Source organism: Cervus elaphus, chromosome 21 (genome assembly GCF_910594005.1).
Source record: "Cervus elaphus chromosome 21, mCerEla1.1, whole genome shotgun sequence".
Lineage (NCBI taxonomy): Eukaryota > Metazoa > Chordata > Mammalia > Artiodactyla > Cervidae > Cervus > Cervus elaphus.
The window spans coordinates 41,201,706-41,224,995 of NC_057835.1; the positions used below are offsets into that span (position 1 = coordinate 41,201,706).

The 23,290-nt window shown below is 35.9% G+C and overlaps 1 protein-coding gene across 1 annotated transcript in view; it reads left to right on the forward strand.

Annotated features, from left to right (window-relative positions):
* PI15 (peptidase inhibitor 15) overlaps positions 1 to 22,714 on the forward strand; it is a 35,414-nt gene extending 12,700 nt beyond the window's left edge. Inside the window, exons 3-6 of the mRNA XM_043879993.1 lie at positions 12,273 to 12,391; positions 13,389 to 13,521; positions 13,642 to 13,757; positions 16,571 to 22,714. Coding sequence (XP_043735928.1) covers positions 12,273 to 12,391; positions 13,389 to 13,521; positions 13,642 to 13,757; positions 16,571 to 16,706 — 504 coding nt within the window. The 3' untranslated portion in view covers positions 16,707 to 22,714. The remainder of the gene's footprint in view (positions 1 to 12,272; positions 12,392 to 13,388; positions 13,522 to 13,641; positions 13,758 to 16,570) is intronic.
* The last annotated feature ends 576 nt before the right edge of the window (positions 22,715 to 23,290 follow it).

The following is a 23,290-nucleotide window of genomic DNA, read 5'->3' on the forward strand; positions in this document are numbered from 1 at the left end:
GCATCTGCTTTCTCAAAAAGTTTCCATTGGAGACCCTGGAGTGATTTCCCAGGTGAGAGAAAGTATCTGAGATCATGATTTAGGACATAAAACTGAGCTGAGAAAAAGATTTTGTGGCTCAAATATCCATTTATTTATTAAGAGACTATATACTGGAAGAATGAACATGTTAAACTGAAAGAATTATTCCAGTGATAATTTCTATATTATCACAAAATTTCACTTGAATAGTCACTCAGTACTCATTTTCACAAGACATCCTATGGTCATTGTGGGTGAGCTACAAGTCTGCAGTGTGGAATGACACTTAATTGGGAATATATACGATTGACTAAGGATGCTTCTAAAGAAGCAGACTTCTAAGCAGCACATTTTTTGGAAGTGGCTTTATAACATACATTGTATATGCATAATGGGTAATGTATTATATTACATACTAATTAATTTATATAATGTATTGTAATTTATGATTTTTCACTTATTTGTTTGGTAGGGCTTCCCAGGTGGCTTAGTGGTAAAGAATCTGTCTGCCAATGCATGAGACGCAGGAGATGCCGATTCAATCTCTGGGTCGGGAAGATCCCCTGGAATAGGAAATGGCAACCCACTCTAATATTCTTGCCTGGAGAATTCCACGGACAGAGGAGCCTGGCAGGCTACAGTCCATGGGGTTGCAAAGAGTTGGACACAACTTAGAAACTAAACAACAAGTAATTCTTTAACTTGCCTATCTCTTCCCTAAACTATAAGGCAGAGTCCGTATCAGTCTTGCTGACTGTTGAATTCACAATACCCAGTGCCTCCCAATAAATACTCAATTACCGGCTGCCTAGATTAATGAATTTTGCCTCAGACGGTACAGCATCTGTCTGCAATGTGGAAGATCTGGTTTCATTTCCTGGGTCGGGAAGATTCCCTGGAGAAGGAAATGGCAACCCACTCCAGTATTCTTGCCTGGGAAATCCCATGGACAGAGGAGCCTAGTGGACTACAGTCCATGAAGTTGCAAAAAGTTGGACATGACTGAGCAACCAATACTATTGGTTGATCTGGAAATTTGCATTTCTTACATTTTCCACTGTTGATAAAAAACAGCATCCCCATCTGGGAAGTTTGGTATAAGGAGGTTTCGGGCCAAGGTGTCTCCAAGGTCATTGTTTCTTGCCACCATTCATGTGTACTAAGATCACTTATCTACAGAAGTGTGTTGGTGACAATGATAACTCCCACTGGAGTTCACAAACTATAGGCCCATCAACCATTCCAATTAGTAGTCATGTTTAACTTGCTCTGCAAGTGTTGAACTGCAGAGAATTTTGCATTTAAAAAAGCTATTTGGCAACAAGAATCCACCTGCAACGTGGGAGGCCTGGGTTCAATCCCTGGGTGGGAAGATCACCTGGAGGAGGGCATGGCAACCCACTCCATTATCCTTGCCTGGAAAATCCCCATGGACAGAGGAGTCTGTTGGGCAACAGTCCATGGGATCCCAGAGTTGGACACAACTTAGTGACTAAGTGCAGCACAGAGGTGGGTACATTTCACATACACATCAGGATTTCTACATTATCCTGGAAAGCTGCAACATTTACAGACGTGCCCTCTCTCTACGTGTCAGCAATCGGTTAAAAAGAATAGCATCTTTGGATATAGGAAAATTCACTCATTTCCAAGTCTTTCTCTCTTTCAAATAATTGTCCAGATGTCAAGCAACAGTTGTACTTTTTCATCTTATACCCAATATTTCTTTACTCATTTTCATTACTAGAACAACCCTGAAACCAATCATTGAGGTTGATTACATTTAAATAACACTTAGGCATTTTCAAAGCACTTGACTGAAGTATAGATTGAGCCATGCATAAATTAAAGCACTGAAAAATTCTTTCCTTTATTTCCTAATCACCAATCCTGTTTAAGTAGTCTTACCTCAAATTCTGAATATTTTTATTTTATCCATGCCTTCATTAATTTATATATTAAGGCTTTATGTGTATGAAACATTTTCTGAGCTAGGAGTCTTTTTCAATAGTTCAGATAACAAAATGATGGTGGCTTCACTCAAGGTGGTGCCAATAATGGTGATGATCCGTGGGTATAATCTGGATAGACAGGATCTTGATGGTAAGATCAATAAGATGTGCTGACAGAGCATATAAAGATTATTAAGCAAACAAAGAGTAAAGACAACTATGGATTTTTTGGCCTGAGCAACTACAAGAGCAGTTGGTAAACTTTTTCTGTAAAGGACTGGATGATAAATATGTTTAGCTTTGCAGGCCTTGCAGTCTATGCTGCCACTGTAACACAAAAACAGCATAGATAATATATAAGCAAGCAATGGTTCAGATTTGGTGACCCCTGAACTGGAAGAAATAGGGTTATACCATTCACTGATGGGAGGAGGACTGCCTGGGCTGGTTAGGGAGTAGGGAGTAGGGGTAGGACTGAGAATATTGGAACTCAATTTTGGACTTGTTAAGTAAAGATTTAAAGTGGGTAGATGGATAGATTAGTTTGGAATTCAGTGGAGAAGTATAACGATATAATTTGGAATACTACTACTAGCTTATAAATAGTATTTAAATGCATGATACTGGATGTGATTCGCTAAGCAGTGAATATAGATGAAACAGGGAAGAGTGGTGGAGAGAGACAGAGACAGACAGAGAGAGAGACAGAGACATGGCTTGAGCCCTGGGAATCCTTTAGCACGTACAGGTTAGGGAGATGAGGAAGAAGCAGCAAAGATATGGAGACACAGCAGTCAGAGAAAAACGAGGCAAGTGTGGGGTCATGAAACCAAGGAATGGAAGTGAGTCCAGAAGGAGCAGGTGGTTAGAGAGTCTAAAAGCTGCTGATTAACCAAGTAAGATGGTGACTGGGAAATGACCATTGATGATATTGATGAGATCAGTTTGAGTAGAGCGGACATAGAGGGAAACCTGCCTGCAGGTGTGGGCTTGAGTGTGGAAGAGCAAAAATCGAGGATTCTCTGTTAAGACAACACTCAAGAAATTTCATTGTAAGAGGAAGAAGAGGAATGATACATTGGAATATGAAGATGAAGAGGGGTCAAGAAAAGGCCTTTTTTGTTAGTTTTTAAGAAATTTATGCTGCTGCCAATGATCGCCTCTGAGTTCTTCTAAAAAAGTATACTTCTACATCATCTCTTTATAAAAATTTACCTTCCCAACCTATGTGAAAGGTAGCACTCATCTTACCTGAGGAAAGTCCTTGTTATCCTTGTTTAAACACTTAAAAAACACTCAGGACCCCACTTTGATATTTTGTGTTATGATACCATCCCCTATCTGTGTTTATTTTTGAGGCTTGAGGGAATTTTTTTTTAATCAAGCTCCTTTAACTACTTCTCTTTTAAAGTTCAATCAGTTTAATAGCATTTAATTAATCTGACTAGTGCCAAAAATTCCCCATGTGAAAGCCTTTTCTCTTCTTCTGCCCCTCCACCCCCTCCGGGTTTACCACGGCTCATTCTTAACACTGGGTCTCAGTTTCCTTTTGGCCACCTCCCAAGCATTTCCACCTAAGGGGAATAAACCCATCAATTCAAAACAGAACCACAACCATGCCCAGGAAGTGTTTTTTAAAAACTTTTGACCGCCCTCAGGGGAAATAATTTTTTCATCACTTAATATCTTTTCAATGGCTCTTCCTCACTTCTGTAAGTCACCTGTCCTTTCCCAATCTAACCCAGGAAAAGAACAAAGAACCTCAGCTGAATTATTTTTAAACACCAAAAGCTTGTCTATCTAAACTGCCTTTATGTTTTACCTAAATATATGAGAAATGACTGCTTAAAAGTCCAAGAAAACAAGTATCTGTAGGACATGCCATATTATTTCCAGTGTTGTTGCTACCATAGTATCCTTGACAATAACCGATGTAGAAATATGTCTTCAAAAATTCAGTGTGATATTTTTATTTTTATTATTTTATGTCTTTGAAGATGGTTTCCATGTGCAGAACAGATTTTTTTAAGAGGTCATTTTAAAATGTAATATTTGTGGTTTTCTACTTTAGCTTCACTTATACATATTTTTGTTCTATGCATAAATCTAGCAAGTTTTGGCAATCACACTTGTTTAGTGTCTGTTACTATTTACAAATCTAATTAATTTAAATTTTAAGCTACATTTATAGATTTAACATATTTGACCTTTAGTATTTCACTTGGTTTACTGAAAATCATTTCCATATATTTAAAAGTCTTAAGAAGCTAGGACATTCAGTGACTTTTAAGTTCTAAATTTTGAAATACTGTTTAAAAATTATATCAAGATATTCTTACAATTTTTAACTTAAAACCACAAATATAAATAATTATTCATAAACACATTTTATATTGCAATTACAAGGCTAACTAGTTGCTTTAATAACCTGTTGCCACATTCTTTTAATCACTATAAATAATATCAAATATGTATAGGTTCCTTACCCAGAAATATTTATTCTTTTTAGCAACTTATATTTAATTCTTTCAAATGCTTCTACATTTAATTCTTATGCTTGGAATTAAAATATGTTACCCACTTGAAAAAAAAAAAACCAGTATGTCATCTCCAACAGTGTCGGGTGTACATTCTGAAGTAGTTTTTAGGGTTGTCTTTCAGTTGGTCTACATTTCTTATCGTCCAGCAATAGTGACTGGGGTTTGAGGAGGGAGCTTTGGATGTCCTGGTGGCCACTGTGTCATGAGTACCAAAACTTTAGGAAATCGCTTATAAAACAACCCCATCTTTGGGCTGGATCACATCATTCTCTAATTCTTCTATTTATGAAAGTCAGTGTCTCATGCTGAGACATTCTTTGACTCAATTTTGTATTTCTTTGACCCAAGCTCTGAAGACCCCTGGACTAATGAGGTTCTGCATTTTTTTCATGTCCCTCCTATCTCTTGGAGCCACACTCTTCTAGCAATTAAATAACATCAATTTGAATTCTGGATGTCTCTCATGGCTTAATCAGACTATGTGGTTTCCACAGACAAGGTGCTAAATTTACTTATAAGCACAGTAGCTTATGGTAAACATTTTAGTTCAAAGTTATATCAATCAATTTACAAGCTGACCAACTAAATGGCTTGTAACACAAAGTGGAAGAAAACCACGCAGGGCAGTAGTGCCTGTATATACAGGCTTATGCATGCTCTGACACCGTTTTAAGCCATCTTTACTTTGTGAACTATTTAATCATAATATCTAACTTCTACTAGCTCCTGTAAATGTTTTTGTGTCTCCATGCATAATTTTCTCAATTTTTGCCTCATTTTTAGAAGGCAAGATAAGATTTTAATTGTTGGCAACTCAGTTATCTATGACATTATTTTATCCATTAAGAGGGACAAAGGGCTCTCCTGGTGGCACAGATGGGAAAGAAAATGCCTGCAATGTGGGAGACCCAAGTTTAATCCCTGGATCAGGAAGATCCCCCAGAGGAGGGCATGGCAACCCACTTCAGTATTCTCGCCTGGAGAATTCCATGGACAGAGGAGCCTGGTGGTCTACAATCCATGGGTCACAAAGAGTCAGACAATGCCAAGAGACTGACACATTCACTTTCAGAGGGACAAGACCTAGAAATACAGAATTTGAGGCTGGCTCCATAAAAGCTAAATAAATATCAGGTGTTTAGTTTAACACCTGAATATCACATGTTGCATATTTGCTAGTTATTTCACAGAATGTTAAAAAAGTGCACACTTGTGACTTTTCTTTTGCAACATTTGTAGGGTATGATACTAAAATTATTTCAAATAAATATCACAGATGCTTAATGAAATTCAGCAGATTGATTACCCATTTAGCATCCAGAAATGTACATATTACTCAAATGTTTAGGTGATTACAACTTCATTCCTGAAACTTGTATAAGTTGTTAGAATTCTTTCACATGATTAAACCGACAACATTAATCGCAGTTTAGAGCTTCTGGATAGGAAAGAGGCTATCTTGATTTGCTGTTTTCAAAACTCAAAGACCTCTAATCATATTAATAAATTTAAGTGCCAATGTAGATTGAAGGGATACATTGCTTACCCATATTCTCCTGGGAGTTGTAACCAACGGACAAAGAGACAACAAAATACAGTAGATATGTAGTTCCTAAGTTGAAGACCTGGATCTTCATTTCTCTACAGGATGAGTCTGAGAGGTGGGCATCTCTGCAGTGGGCCTCAGAAAGATGATTGATCTCCCATGGGAGGGCAAAGCGACCTCATTTTATGTGTGGGACCTGGCCAGTCTGCGAGGCTTCCCAGCAACTTCCTTTAGGGTCAGATAGAAATTCCTCCCATCAGTTCCCTAAAAGCAAACATGAAAAAACATGGTTATCCCTCTTCCCTCACAACTATAATCTCAAAAATTTTAATTATGATATCTGTACATAGAAACATGTAAAATGTAGGCATCAATAATGCCAAATACACGGTCTTCCTATTAAAATCCTTTATAATAATTTTAAAATGGTGCTCATGTATGATATTTTTGAAGCATGAACTCTTTGGTTTATCTCTTTGATATACACAATACATTTTAAGTATGTGAGTTAGCACATAGAATTATTATATGCTAAATTAAATTTGTTTGTTTACTACCTTAAATATTTTAATATTTTGTGAAGAATCTAGCTTTATTCTCCCTGTGGTGTGGAAAAGGCTAGAACTGAACAATTCATAGCCCAATATAATAAATCTTCTTGGTCCTGATGCTGGGGCTACTCAGGTATTTAAATCATAAAATGCTGAAGAGGAAAGAGACTATAGAGATGGCTTCATTTAATCTCCTTATTTATAGATGAGTTAACTGGGAGACAGAATAACTGATATGTCCTCAGTTGCAGATGGTCGTAACAGTAGACTTAAAAGTTAGAATGCAGGATATTTTCTTTTTCAGTATTATTTGTGCTATGCAGAACAAGACTATAAGAAAGGGACTTCCCTGGCAGTCCAGTGGTTAAGACTTCACCTTCCACACTATAGTGGGCAAGGGTTCAGTCTCTGCTCAGGGAATTAAGCTTCCACATAACTCAAGGCCAAAAAAATTCCAACATAACACAGAAGCAATATTACAATAAATTCAATAAAGACTAAAAAAATTTGCCCACATGAAAGAAAAATCTTTAAAAAGGAAGACTGTAAGAAAGATTATTTCTCAAATGACTGTATAAAAACAGAAAAATGGTGTTTTTGGCAGTTATTATTCTGAGTGCACTATACTTCAATGTGTAAATAATACTTAGATGTGTTTCTTTTTCCCCCAAAGTGATTATAATTAGTTCAAGGGACATAATTTGTTGATGCCATTCCATTTAAAATTCATTTATGAGGTAATTGTGCTGTTTTGCATGTGTGCTGTTTTGATGAACTGTAATCCATACTTTATAAATTCATATTTCATTAAAAATATCAGAGGAATACTCAAATCCTTTATTAGAGAAACAAAATACTGTTAAAAGTTAATTTCAGTCCTAGAATACTATGATATCCAATATAAATTTATTTTATATTATTGATACTTTTGTGCAGATTTTTGCAGATAAAACAAAGAAGTTTGAAGTAATAATTTATCAGTTCAGTTCGTTTCAGCTCAGTTGCTCAGTCACGTCCGACTCTTTGCGACCCCATGGACTGCAGCACACCAGGTTTCCCTGTCCATCACCAATTTCTGAAGCCTACTCAAACTCATGTCCATTGCATCGGTGATGCCGTCCAACCATCTCATCCTCTGTCGTCCCCTTCTCCTGCCTTCAATCTTTCCCAGCATCAGGGTCCTTATAATATTTTACAGAGCTAAATAACTGTGAAAAACATAATACAAAATGTTTTTTTGTAATTGTAAAAGACTGTTATATCAATTCAAAGAAAAACCAAGTACATAAAGAAACAGACACTAACTTTTTATTAAAATATTATAGAATGAATGTGTTCCATTTAATATACCATATTTAACACTGATTGTATGTATGTGTTTAGTCACTAAATTGTGTTCAATTCTTTCACAACCCCATGGGCTATAGCCTGTCAGGCTCCTCTGTCCTTAGGATTTCCCAGGCAAGAATGCGGGATTGGGTTGGCATTTACTTTTCCAGGGCATCTTCCTGACCCAGGGATTGAACCTGCATCTCCAGCATTGGCAGACATATTCTTTAGCAACTAACCACCTAGGTAGCCCTTAACATTGATTCAGTTCAGTTCAGTCACTCAGTTATGTCTGGCTCTTTGTGACCCGATGGACTACAGCATGCGAGGGCTCCCCGTTCATCACCAGCTCCCGGAGTCTACCCAAATTCATGTCCATTGAGTCAGTGATGCCATCCAACCATCTCATCCTCTGTCATCCCCATCTCTTCCTGCCTTCAATCTTTCCCAGCAAAAGGGTCTTTTCAAATTAGTCAGTTCTTTGTATCAGGTGGCCAAAGTACTGGAGTTTCAGCTTCAACATCAGTCCTTCCATTGAATACCCAGGACTGATCTCCTTTAGGATGGACTGGTTGGATCTCCTTGCAGTCCAAGGAACTCTCAAGAGTCTTCTCCAGCACTACAGTTTGAAAGCATCAATTCTTTTGCCCTCAGCTTTCTTTACAGTCCAACTCTCACATCCATACATGACTACTGGAAAAACCATAGTCTTGACTAGACAGACCTTTGTTGACAAAGTAATGGCTCTGCTTTTTAATACGCTTTTTAGGCTCGTCATAACTTTCCTTCCAAGGAGTAAGCATCTTTTAATTTCATGGCTGCAGTCACCATATGCAGTGATTTTGGAGCCCAAAAAAATAAAGGCTGACAATGCTTCCACTGTTTCCACATCTATTTGCTATGAAGTGATGGGACCGGATGCCATGATTCTAGTTTTCTGAATGTTGAGCTTTAAGCCAACTTTTTCACTCTCCTCTTTCACTTTCATCAAGAGGCTCTTTAGTTCTTCTTCTCTTTCTTCCATAAGGGTGGTGTCATCTGTATATTTGATGTTATTGATATTTCTCCCAGCAATCTTGATTCCAGATTGTGCTTCTTCGAGCCCAGCGTTTCTCATGATGTACTTACTCTGCATATAAGTTAAATAAGCAGGGTGACAGTATACAGCCTTGACGTACTCCTTTCCCAACTGGAACCAGTCTGTTGTTCCATGTCCAGTTCTAACTGTTGCTTCCTGATCTGCATATAGGTTTCTCAAGAGGCAGGTCAGGTGGTCTGGTATTCCCATCTCTTTCAGAATTTTCCACAGTTTGCTGTTATCCACACAGTCAAAGGCTTTGGCATAGTCAATAAAGCAGAAATAGATGTTTTTCTGGAACTCTCTTGCTTTTTTGATGATCCAGCTGATGTTGGCAATTTGATCTCTGGTTCCTCTGCCTTTTCTAAATCCAGCTTGAGCATCAGGAAGTTCACGGTTCCTGAAGCCTGGCTTGGAGAATTTTGAGCATTACTTTACTAGTGTGTGAGATGAGTACAATTGTGTAGTAATTTGAGCATTCTTTGGCATTGCCTTTCTTTGGGATTGGAATGAAAACTGACCTTTTCCAGTTCTGTGGCCACTGGTGAGTTTTCCAAATTTGTTGGCATATTGAGTGCAGCACTGTCACAGCATCATCTTTTAGGATTTGAAATAGCTCAGTTGGAATTCCATCACCTCCACTAGCTTTGTCCCTAGTGATGCTTCCTAAGGCCCACTTGACTTCACATTTCAGGATATCTGACTCCAGGTGAGTGATCACACCATCGTGATTATCTGGGTCATGAAGATCACTTTTGTACAGTTCTTCCGTGTATTCTTGCCACTTCTTCTTAGTATCTTTTGCTTCTGTTAGGTCCATACCATTTCTGTCCTTTATTGAGCCCATCTTTGCATAAAATGTTCCCTTGGTATCTCTAATTTTCTTGAAGTGATTTCTGGTCTTTCCCATTCTGTTATTTTCCTCTTATTTCTTTGCACTGATTACTGAGGAAGGCTTTCTTATCTCTCCTTGCTGTTCATTGGAACTCTACATTCAAATAGGTATATCTTTCTTTTTCTCCTTTGTTTTTTGCTTCTCTTCTTTTCACACCTATTTGTAAGGCCTTCTCAGACAGCCATTTTGGCTTTTTGCACTTCTTTTTCTTGGGGATGGTCTTGATCACTGCCTTCAGTACAATGTCACGAACCTCCGTCCATAGTTCATCAGGTACTCTGTAACACTGCTTACTCATCTATTAAAAGGTTGTTTTTCAGTCACTAAATCATGTCTGACTCTTTGCCACCCAATGAATGGCAGCACACCAAGATTCCCTGTCCTTCTTTATCTCTCAGAGTTTGCTCAAACTCATGTCCATTGAGTCGATGATGCCATCCAATCATGTCATCCTTTGTTGCCCCCCTCTCCTCCTGCCAGCAATCTTTTCCAGCATCAGCATCTTTTCCAATAAGTTGGCTCTTCCCATCAGGTGGCCAAAGTATTAAAAGGGTATTATGTGATATCTTGCCATATTTAACTTAATCCTCAAATGGGCAGATTATATTCTATATAATTAAAAGAAAGTTCTTTCTGAATGATCTTTCTTTCTACATAGACAGTGGAGATTTGGCCACTGTCACCATAGAATTAGTCCAGATCCTTTCTCGATAGTTCTGATTTATGTAACTTTGTGAGTGAATATATTTTAGTATAATTTTAGATAGATTTATGTAACATAACTTCATTTTTCTAATTTAAGACAATTTTTGAACAACTAACAAGTCTTTTTTGAGGGTGGGTGCCATGGTTTCCTAGGATGAAAGTGTCTCTTGAAGGGTTCATCAGTTATTTTTTTTTCCTGTTTAATTTCAAAGTCACTAAATTAATTTCCTTTTAGTTAAATACATTGTTATATTAAATACTTCTATGTTTCCAGTTCATGGCAATTCTAATATTATTATTACTATAAAATATTCAAATGACACAACATATCAAATTATATCATATTATACTTAGATGTAGTTTGACCTTTAAAAGTTGGCATAAATGCAAATCCAAACTACAATGGGATGTCATCTTATGTCTGTTAGGATGGCTATTGTCAAAGACTCAAGAAATAAAAAATGTTGGAGAGGATATGGAGAAAGGGAATCTTGTGCACTGTAGATGGAAATGGAAATTGGTGCCAACACTGTAGAAAACAGTATAGAATGTCTCCCCAAAAATAAAAATAGAACTACTGTATGATATAGTAATTCTTCTTCTAGGTATTCATCTGAAGGAAACTAAAATACTAACTCAAAAAGATACATTCACCTCAGTGTTCACAGTGGCACTGTTTACAATAGCCAAGATATGGAAGTAGCCTAAATTATCATCAACAGATAAGTGGATAAATGGAATATTATTCAGCTATAAGAAACAAGGAAGTCTTGCCATTGTGACAGCATCGATGGAACTTAAAGGCATTATGCTAAATGAAATAAATCAGAAAAAGACAACACATGGTATCACATATATATGAAATCTAAAAACAGCAACAACAAAAACAACACTGAATTCATAGATCTAGAGAACAGATAGGTGGTTGCCAGAGATGAGGTTGGGTGTGGGTGGAAGGTACAAACTTTCAGCTATAAAATAATTCCTGGGGATGTAATATACAGTATGGTGACTATAGTTATAGTATTGTATTATATATTTGAGTGTTGCTAAAAAATAGAATTTAAAAGCTCTCTTCACAAGAATAAAAATTTGAACTGTGTGTGGTGATGAATGTTATAATTAGACTTCTTGTGATGATAATTTCACAATATATACATATATAAAAATTATTAAGTTGTACCCTTGAAACTTATAATTGTTACATATCAATTATACCTCAATAAAAGTTATAATATTATACATTGTCAGTTTTGGTTCATTATTTGAATAAATTTGATCATATTAATTTTTGAGGTATATTAATAGCTCTGAATAAACTCCAGGGAAGTCGTTTGACTCTGGCAGACTCAAACTTTAGTTGTCAGTAGGAGGTGTCTCCAAGTTACATCTAGATACAATATTTTGGTTAACCCATCCTTTACTAAAATTGATGTCTGGACTTTGGGTCTAGATGACACTGTTAAAACAATAAAGATTTTGAGGAATAACCATACTGTATTGTAGAACTTTAAATAACAATGACCTAATCTTGCTTTCTTTCAGTCAGGAAGTAGAAGAGAAAGAACTTTAGGAAATGGTAGCATCCTTTCTTGCCTCTTTTTGTTTGTTAATAGCAAACCCAGTAAGCTGAAGGGTTTTTTCCCCTTATACAGGTTTGGGATGAAAATCTTGCAAAGTCTGCAGAGGCTTGGGCAGCTACCTGCATTTGGGACCATGGACCTTCTTACTTATTGAGATTTTTGGGTCAAAATCTATCTGTACGAACTGGAAGGTAAGAGATAGTTTCACTGATACCGTTTATCCAGATAACTTTATTGCCTGTGGACTCCAAGTGTTAGTAGCACCAATTTCAAGTAATATCTACAAGTATTTATTGAGAACTCCCTATATGTCAGCCACTGATAATTGGCCTATGACTGTTTTAGATGTCTTCAAAAATTATTTAAATTTTTAAAAGAGCCAAAAAACCCCCAGTTTTCTCTTTCACCCTTGGAACACCATCCCTTAATCTATTCTACACTAATCTCACAGAATCTTTGAAAGAATCAGGTTGTATCCTTATCCTATCTCTTCGAGCTCAGAAAAATCCCTTGATCGTGGCAGAAGCCATTATTGTGTATGCAGCTTTCCCATGTTTGCATATTCCTATATATGTGTTATACAAATTCAATGTATTTACACATTATGTATATATACATATGCACTTATATGTATATGCAAGTATATACAACTGTGAATGAAGCTGCTTCCAGTAACAGGATAATTTTTCTACACTGTGAGAGGTCATCATCCAACATTCAAAGACTCATTCCCTTCCATATAGGGGAGAGAAATCAGGTGTATTCTCATTAAATTAAAATGATACAACTTTAAGGGGAAAAAACACTCTGAGTCTAGTATCAGAGGTTTTTTTTTAATATCTAATTTTTAATTACATATAAGATTCCAATGAAAGACATTTCTGACATTGGTAAAACAAGGTAAAGATGATACTTCCGGAAAGATTTGCATTTCTCTTTTTGAAACAACCAGACTCATACTAACAAATACAGGATCAGTTGCTCCAGGCCTGAACGTTTTCATGCTTGGCTCTACTGGGAGGAATAGAGGATTCTGCTGGGTGGTGATGGTAATTATGAGGGAGTGGATATGCTCTTGATCTGCCATCAATAGACTGCAAAAGAACAATTAACTTGTAATTTAATGTGAGTCCACCATACATTGCCACTGCTGTGCTGTGAGTTCTCATTGTGTTTCTTGATATTTAGATACCGCTCTATTCTCCAGTTGGTCAAGCCATGGTATGATGAAGTGAAAGACTATGCCTTTCCATATCCCCAGGATTGCAATCCCCGATGTCCTATGAGATGTTTCGGCCCCATGTGCACACATTATACACAGGTTATTTTGTCTTGTTCAGTTCTGATTCATTCTTTTTAAAAAAATGCTCTTTCTATTTTGGTGAACCTGCGTTTTCTTAACTCCTGATTCTAATAATGGTATATCGGTTTACTTTCTCAGATGGTTTGGGCCACCTCCAATCGAATAGGATGTGCAATTCATACTTGTCAAAACATGAACGTCTGGGGAGCTGTATGGCGCCGTGCAGTTTATTTGGTGTGCAACTATGCCCCAAAGTGAGTATATGGTTGGCTTCTACTTTCTGGAATCTTTAATGATGTTAAATATCTTCAGTCTGATAGATACTTTTGACAGGTAAATAATATGAGTAAGACTTAACTAACAAGCTCAGATCCTCAAATCTTCCGTCTTCTTATATTATCTGAAAAGTTAAAAGCTGAAAGATTTCTTTTCACAAGGATTCTAGGTTAAAATTTTGGGCAAGACAATTTGTGATTTGGAGATTCACTAAATTCTCCTCCTCGTCTTTCTTTAGACCTGGTAAATTATAAAATAAACATGTATTTCCAGGCTTTTGATAGCTTATATAAAAGTCTCAGGCAAGGATCTTCTAGGGAATTTATCAACACCACAGTATTCTCATCAATCATTCCTAGAATGTTGGCTTAACTTTTTCACTAGGAAAAGAAAACAAGCCCTTCTTCTTTCTTTTAAGGGTAGAATTAAAATCACAATTTATTTTTTTTCCATAGGTGGTTAAGGAGGCATAGAGAATCAGAAGGGAAAATTTAAATGCAATGACATCTTTTTAATGAAAGCTGTGCCATGATCTAAACTTCAGTACAAAAAAATTCAGTAATTTCATCCTGTGGCACACATAAAATTATATATTTCATATTGTGAAAATTGATCAAATATTATACAATATAGTTGTATTTTATATTTGTGAGCATTCTTTATGAGGATAAACAAACATTTGTTAACATTTGATAAAATGCCTTTTTGATAACAATGACTTTTTGGATAAAGTGTTCCATTATTTATACATGAGTCTTTTCCCTTTTGGAGTAAATACTAAAATGTGCAAAGGATTTATGACACGCCTGGTGTCTTCCAAAGTAAGTCCCAAACAAAGATTTTTCTCCAGCTTTGCCAGTATGGGGAGGGAATGAGAAAACGTTTCACAAATAACTGCATTACTCATTCATATGGTCGTATGCCAGGGGCAGTGTTTTTGCAAAGTTAGAAAAATAGCGATTTTCCCAATGGTCCCCTCTCCACAGTTATTAGAATAGTAATATTTGGAAAGTAAAATGTGACTGCATCATGAAAAGCATTAAAACTGTGCATTTGTTTGATATTTTCAGTTATGCACCTTATATTTTCCTATTAAGACTCTAACTCTTCTTTCTGACATAAATAGGCCAGGCAGTACTCAAATAGTGAAAGAGGCTTTTATTACATTCATTTGGCTATTCTGTTTTTGGCCAATGATGGGATTTTTGCAATATTATTGATGAGATGTCTGATTGTTTTATGTCTAAGAGATTAAGATATTGTGTTAGTATGGTGTATTTGCTGTAACAGAGAACTATTTTTTGAAACAGGCAGTGGAGAAAGTTTAAAAATTCTGACTGATAGTTGAATACCAGCATGAAGTTATCTCAAGCCTCCCTGTTTTTCAGGGAAAAATGAAACACAGGATTGGGTGGTGGAGGGGCAGGGGGAGGTGGTGGAGGGAAAGAGAGAGAAATGAGAGAATGAAAATGAATTAGCCTGAAAGGATAAAAATTAAAAGGACGAATAATATGTTTATCCATTGACTGATTTACTATTGAATATGGGGCTTCCCCAATGGCTCAGTATTTTAGCTTTTCCACTGTTGTTTTATCTTCAACCCTGACTTTTTACTATCAACACACCACATTTTCTCCTGACCATTCAGTTTCCTTCACACTTCTGGCTCTGTGGTTATCTGTTAGCACTGTAGTTACTAGTCACCATGCTATGGAAAATAAATTCATTGCTTCCTCTGTCATAGCTAAAAGAGCTTAGTAACAGTAAGACGTTGTGACTGTTTTTATCCTAAATGCTGAATTTGGTGTATCATTATGGCCATCAAGATGAAGGAAAATATTGACAACATTCAGTTAAATGTTCAGCATTATTTTAAAAAATTAACAGTATTGCTAAAAATTATAACTGTGAGTTTACATGTGGGAAAATGTTTTGGAATCATCTTTAATGATTGCTTCTGTAAGCCATTATTCTCTTACTGAGTTTTCTGTGTCTCATTTTATGAATATTGAGAATCTATTCAACTTTAGAAAGAAATCCTTTGAACACTTAGAACCTGTTTTTTGTGCTTATGACAACTTCTTGCTCATGTCACCATTTCTAAGCCTCCCCGAATTGTATATATACCGTATATGGGCTTCCCAGGTGGCACTAGTGGTGAAGAACCCGCCTGCCAATGCAAGAGACGTAAGAGAGGAGGGTTTGATCCCTTGATCGGGACGGTCCCCTGGAGAAGGAAATGACAACCTATTCCAGTTTTCTTGCCTGGAAAATCTCATGGACTGAGGAGCCTAGCGGGCTACAGTCCATGGGGTCCTAAAGAACTGGACACAACTGAGCGACTGAGCACATACACACCTATATATGTGTGTATATATGCATGTATTTGTATATATTTTACCATCTTTATAATAATATTAGCATGACTTTTTAAAAAGTACATTTAAGAGGACACAGCGTATGTGTTCTGGAAGGCTGCAGTAGGAAAGAGGCAGCGGTGGTGATGGATAGAGCATCAAGTCAGATGTGGGTTGACAAATAATGTCGCCATGCTTTGTAAATTATTGTAAATTAACATGATAGTAACTTACTCAGAAAGAAAGAATTTTAAAAGTAAGATATATAGAATAAATTGCTATAGAAATAAGAAATGGATGTAACTTTCAGTGCTTTTCTAAAAATGACACACTTCTGAAAGTCATCACACGTCAATGTGTGATCATGTGCTTAAGGACAATCAAACTTTAAAAAATGAGCAAGTAACACTTACGCTGTCTTCTTTTTTTCCTAGGGGCAACTGGATCGGAGAAGCACCATATAAAGTAGGAGTACCATGTTCAGCTTGCCCTCCAAGTTATGGAGGGTCTTGTACTGACAATCTCTGCTTTCCAGGTGTAACGTCAAACTACCTGTATTGGTTTAAATAAGCTTATCTTTTCCTCCAGGAAATACAATGGTTTCTGGGAATCATAGGCATATATATATATTGAGTTTTGCACATATTATACATATTTTATCATAATCTTGTTTTCCTTTTATTATTCATTGTAAAGATTAGTGTTTATCTTGTATGTTTGTTTAATCCTTTGAGGTAATCAAACATCCATGTCTATTTTCTGACCTCTAAGTCTAAATTAAAATACTGTGTATGTAGTATTGACTTAGTTGATGCATCCAATTCCAAAGCTTGTTTTCCAAAGAAATTATGTATGTTTCTAACAAATAGAACATATATTTGGCCTATAAATACACATACATAGATGATGTAATACATAGATAATATGATTTTGTAGTTATCTTGGAGGAATTTTTTAAAAATCTTATTCTAAACAATATGTTAGGTTGTAGGACATCTCCTGCACCCATTTCTTTAATAACCCCAAACTGATCATTTGCAAACTACTAATAAAACTCCATGATACCTAGATATAATAATTTAATTAAGAACCACAGATTTCATTCTGGAAATATTTTGTTTTATTTGGGTCCACCAAAAGATATTCTCAATTTTTGTAAGGTTGAACGCATTTATTTTGCTTAACCTCTTTTATTGAACCAGTAATCATGTGTGGAGTGGTTATGATGGGCAAGGAACTCTGCTAGTTATGTTCTGATCATGCAAGGATAATAAGACATAATTCCTGTCTTCAAGAAGCTCACAAAAATATTCAGGAAATAATGCAGCCTAATTATTGGGTTGTCCAAAAAGTTTGTTCGGGTTTTTCTGTGATGTTACGGGGAAACAAGTGAACTTTTTGGCCAACTCAATATCTTGCTGTAAAAATGTTATTTGTTAACAAGTTGATTTTTCATGTAAATTTGAGGAAGGGAACCCAACGATGTTCACATGTAGGCGGAATAGGTGATAGGCCATGCCATGTAATATGTAGGTTCTCCTGGTTAGCATGAAATGTAGCTATAGTGCTTGGAACTAAATGAGGCAGGGAAGAATGAACAACTGTGAGTGTAAATAGTTGTTTTGGGAGGTGGAAAGCAAGACCTAAGTGAACTGACAAGGTCCAAGAGAAGTAAGATTCAGGAGACAGGCATGCAACCCCACGGAAATAGCGTTACCACACAAGCACGCGCACACACACACACACACACACACACACACACACACACACACACGGAGAGCCTCAGAAAGGCATATCCTGAAGGTTTAATATACCTTGAAGCCTGTGAGCAGGAGGTGAGGGATACCAGAAAGAAACAGTGCAGGTTCCAAGGATATCTTCTGCTCTCCATCGTTCTGCTTGTCCTTATTTGATGAGAATCAGTCTATTCAGCATGGTGGTCCTTGAGCATCATGTGGAAAATCTCATGTACACACCACAAACAGCTATGATTTTGTGAAAGGGGGCCTCTTCAGATGATTTTCTAAGCACTAATTACCAAATTTTATTACCATATCTAAGTAGAAGAATATTTTTCAGTTCTCCATTAAGTTTGCATGTGTGCATGCTCAGTCGCTTCAGTACTGTCTGACTCTTTGCAACGCTATGGACTGTAGCCCACCGGCCTCCTCTGTCCATAGGATTCTCCAGGCAAGAATACTGGAGTGGGCTGCCATTTCCTTTTTCAGGGGATCTTCCTGACTTAGGGATTGAACTTGCATCTCCTGTGTCTCCTGCATTGGCAGGTGGATTCTTTACCATTGAACCACCTGGGAAGCCCCAAAAGTGAAGCATGGTGGAAAGCAAGTCAAAGTCACTGTGAAAATTTCACTCATGTGATTTTGGAAATGCTTATTTCCAAATCACTTTCAGAGAGGAGAAATTCAACACATGGATCAAGACACTTAACACATTACATTTTACATGTGCATGCATGTGCGTGTGTGGTTCAAGTTATATAATGCTGCAGTAGAATTACAGAATCAGTAAACACAGTTAGTTCCAGAGTACAAATAACAGAAGGAAGCTACTTGTTTAAAATTCCATACACATTTGCAGTTGCTTAGTGTAGATTCATTGAAAGATGACAGATAGTTAATTAAATCCAATGGGGGATTATCCAGCATCTGGAGTTCAGGTTTTCATGATGACAAATAATTGGCCAGATTTCTTTCACACACTGAATCTGACCAAATGTTTTCCTATCAAACGACTTTGCTTTTGTGGTAACATATATAGATTTTATTAAAAATAAGTATTTTTGGAGACTAATGTGAAGAACAGAAACAACAGGAAGAGTCAGGTCTCAAATCAGCTTTTAGCTAATATATACAGGCAATTGGAGAGAAAGCTCATTAGTGGGATATTTGTTTGCTTTATCTAGATAGTATTTCTTGAGTTTCCTAAACTAGTTCTACAGAAGTAGTAAAATAACTATTAAACCAAAAAAAGGCTATGATCAGTTCCATCCTATTGCTGGTTTACCTGCGTGGCTTGATTTCTCAGGTCTCAAAAAGAATGATGATATTTGCCACATGATTCACAGAAGTTCATTTGAAGGTAAAATTACCATATTAGTAGAAAATCATGAATATTAGAATTATCATTAATGTTGTGAAGTTTTATTTGCGATAAAATTAAGTCTTTCATGAGCTCCTCTTTGGCAGAAATTCTGTCTTATCTTTGTGTGTTTATAACAGCTTCTTATATAATGGCTATAGTGTAATAAGTTTTTATATGAATGGGTTTTTAGAATTAACACAACAGTCTAGTATTGCAAGAATTAGAAGAACCTCACCTTTCCATGTTTCATTAAGACAAAAATGTCTTAGATACAAAGCTTTGAGTGCATCAACAATCCAGATAAAGCACCAAATATAACAGATTAAGACTAGGAACCACATACTCATAAACTTGTACACAACAGTCCTTTCCAAATATAAGTTTATTTATAACTTAACAACTCAGCTGAAAATGTAACGGGTATATTTGTTATTCTATCTGTGCTTCTTAAAGTTAGTAATATAAAGTGGCCATGTGAAATGTTTTATTTGCTAGGCTAAAGCAAATGAACATTTGCTTGAATCAACCCAGAGTGTCATACTTTTCACAGCATGCAACAATGGTGCTAGGATAGCTATTTCTCACTGTAACTCCCAGAGGGAAAAAGGGTCTGGGCATAAGCTATTTCATAAGAGCAGCTTTAAATAGTATGGAGGTTTTCATTTCAATACGTTTCATTCGAAATGGTGATTGGCATACATATTCTACAGCATTGATTTTTATTTTTGGTATGGATTTTTCATTACATCCTTTATTCAGTAGAAAAATTTTTTAAAAATCTGTCATAACATCAGTTTTTTTGGCTTCCATGTCATCAAAAGACTGGAAAAATTACGAGTTGAGCTGTTAAACTGATGGATTCCTTTACAGAATTGTATTTGAGTTGTGTAGGCACACTCTTAATGTTCCTGGTTATGGTAGGTAAGTTTGCTTTTAAAATGTGGCAGAAACAATTTTCATTGTTATCATGTTTTGTTGTTTTTTTTCCTGTCCAGTAGTCTAAGAAGCATCACTTCCGCAGTCCGTTAGGACTTCCCTACCAAGTTCACTTGGCAGTTCATCTGAAACTTTTGTGGAAATACTCATTTGAAAGTTCCATGAAGTTTTAGCACAGAGCTGACCAAACAGTAGGGAAAATTCAATCATTATAATTTACTCAGAATATTTGAATTGAAGCAATATATATTTTTCTCATTAGTATATGCTTGTGTTAGATCAACTTATCTACATAAGCAATCGAAAACATATTTAGGCCAGTTCAAGTGTTCTGTGTTCACATCCTGCTTATTAAGTGAACACATAAGTTAAACAGATCATCTGAGTGTGTTCAGGAAGGAACAGTCATGCTTACACCGGGGTCTGTTTTCTCCCCTTGTATAACAACATTCCCAATGTTCTACAGGAGCATAGGACGCCAATCTTGGATGGGAGGAAGCTGTTTCCCACGGAAGTGTTTAGGGAGAGTAAAATTAGATTTCTATCAACGTCTAATATCTTTGTTTTATACTTGCATATTTTTGTATTGTTATATGTGTGAGGGAAGACATTTAAACACATGCAAAATAATTTTTAAAAATTATTTCATCTTCTAACTTTGACTTATGAGAGGTCAGTCAACAACTTAGAAAGTTACACAGTTCACTGGTTAATGGTGCTGAAAAGTCATTACAACCACCATATACTTGCTTTAATTTTGAAGTTTCTTTGCAATTCAAGTTTTTAATAAGTGTGAACTATCAGTATCTACTCTGGTGCTATATATGTGGTGCTAAATGAATTGTTAGTGTTAGTAGGTTAAGAAGTTTCTTTTTATTCATATTTACAAATGTTGTCCTTTCAATTCCTGATTTAGAAATATTAATAACGTCCTGTTAAATGAATCTTAAACAAAATAAGCCAGTGTGCTCTGTTTTTATATAATAATCCAACATTATTTGGGTGTTAAAGAATGTAAATATATTTCTTAGAAGTTATCCATCTTTTTAAAAAGCATTTTTAACCTTGGAATGTAAAATTCAAGTTATCAACTAAAGGTTAGATTACACCTACACCAAGCGTGCTTCAGGCACTGGCGCCCTCTGGTGGTCATAAGAACAAATTCTTGATGGCAACTTGGCCTGCCAATAAAACCATTTCTTCAGTTCAATTAAAATTTAAGTTGCATAATATTAAATTCTTGGATACTCTGTAACTCTGATGGCATTAAAGATGCTTGATTCTATTTACATAATTTTCTAGGAGAGTAATACATATATATTGACATCCATTTTCCTAAATAATAATAATTTTTTATGGCATTCTAGTCCTGAGGTGCTTATTACAGTGTTCTTTTTTTAAACTAGGTATTAATAAAATATATTTTTAATTGTGTTTACATCATAAATATGATAATAGGTAAAACTAGTGAACAGAACTCTGTGTTTCACTTTCAGAAGTGATCATTTATTTTTATATATTAAAACAATTTCATATATCAAAAGATTCTCTCTCCACTTTTACTTGTTGATCTATAATTTGATAATGCTCTTTGGTCATACTGTTGAGCTAATGATTACATTTTATTGTTCCATTCAAATTCCTTCTGGACTTAAAAATATACCTAAAAACTTAGGATTATATCCCTTGTTAACTAATGAAGGCAACATTTTTAGATAACTTTTCACTTGAGTTGTGCAGCTGACTAAGTGTGATAATCTGTTTCGACAAAGATATTTCTTAAACTGTGTTAGCATAACCAAATGAAATATACTTTAAAGCAGTTTCCCATATTAGTATTTTCAAATTTATATTAAAGCAATAAACCCTTTGTATGATCTCAATCCTATACAAAGCTCCGATATATAATATGCATAACATGGACTAAACCTTCTCCAGTGCCTTGGAAGTTTCTTCTAAGAGCCCTAGGATTCCATAAAACCACTAGGAAAACATTGATGAAAGTCATCCAGTTCTCCCCATTTTCTCAAAAGAAATCAACTAATTAAAGACAAAAAAATGGAGACCCTAAAAGTTTTGCAATGGTTATCTAAATTATTAATCACTCACTTCACTTTGCATGTGTTAGAAGTCAAACTAATTGATAGAGCATTTAACACTGATTTTAACTGGTGCTTGGTTATAGATTACAGTATCTTGTGCTTTGTTATTTGACAAACAGAATTTTGGTACCATAATATTTTAAGAATTAGAGATAATTGTGATGCACATAGAACGTGTTTAAAAATATCTGAATGTTTCAAATATGTACATAATCCTAAAATATTGTATCATTTTAGATTTTTTAAAAGATTAATTTCATATTTTTTATTCATTACCTAATACTGTGGCAGTAGAAGGTGCCTTTGATGTTGTGATATAATGTCATGAATATGTACATACATAAAGCCTGTGTAAACCTCTGACTTTATAAAGCATAACAAGTGTAGCTTTTTAAGCCCCACTATATTATTTTTCCTTCAATAAAATATTATAATTAATTGTTTTGTGTTTAAGATTTCAATTAATAATGACGAATTTAATTATTTCCTGATTTTCAATAGTTTTACAATAGTAAACTTCCTTGCCTTCCCTGCCTCCTTCCTCCCTTCTTCCATTCTTTTTGTATTTAATTCCACAAAATATTTTGAGATCCCAATGTAAAAGACATTTTCATGGAGAAAGAGGAGAACAACACTATGTTAAGAAGTTCTGGCTGAGAAAAACTGCAGTAGTTGAACATAAATATTTCCATGTTTCATACTGAGGGCAAGAAGAGAAAGCATAGGCATTCCTGCGGGGGGATGCACCATGTCTGGTCACTAGTTGACCAAGAAGGCCAGTGTTTTACAGATGGTTCTGCCTTGCAGCAGGCAAATTTTCCCTCTGGTGAGACGGGAGAGCTCCCAGGCCAGTTCACCACTGATGTTCAGTTGCTAAGTCTGCAGCCTCAACTGTAGCATGCCAGGCTTCCCTGCCCTTCACTGTCTCCCGGAGTTTGCTCTAACTCAGATTCATCAAGTCAGTGACGCTATCTACTCATCTCATCCTCTGCTGCCCCCTTCTCCTCTTGCCCT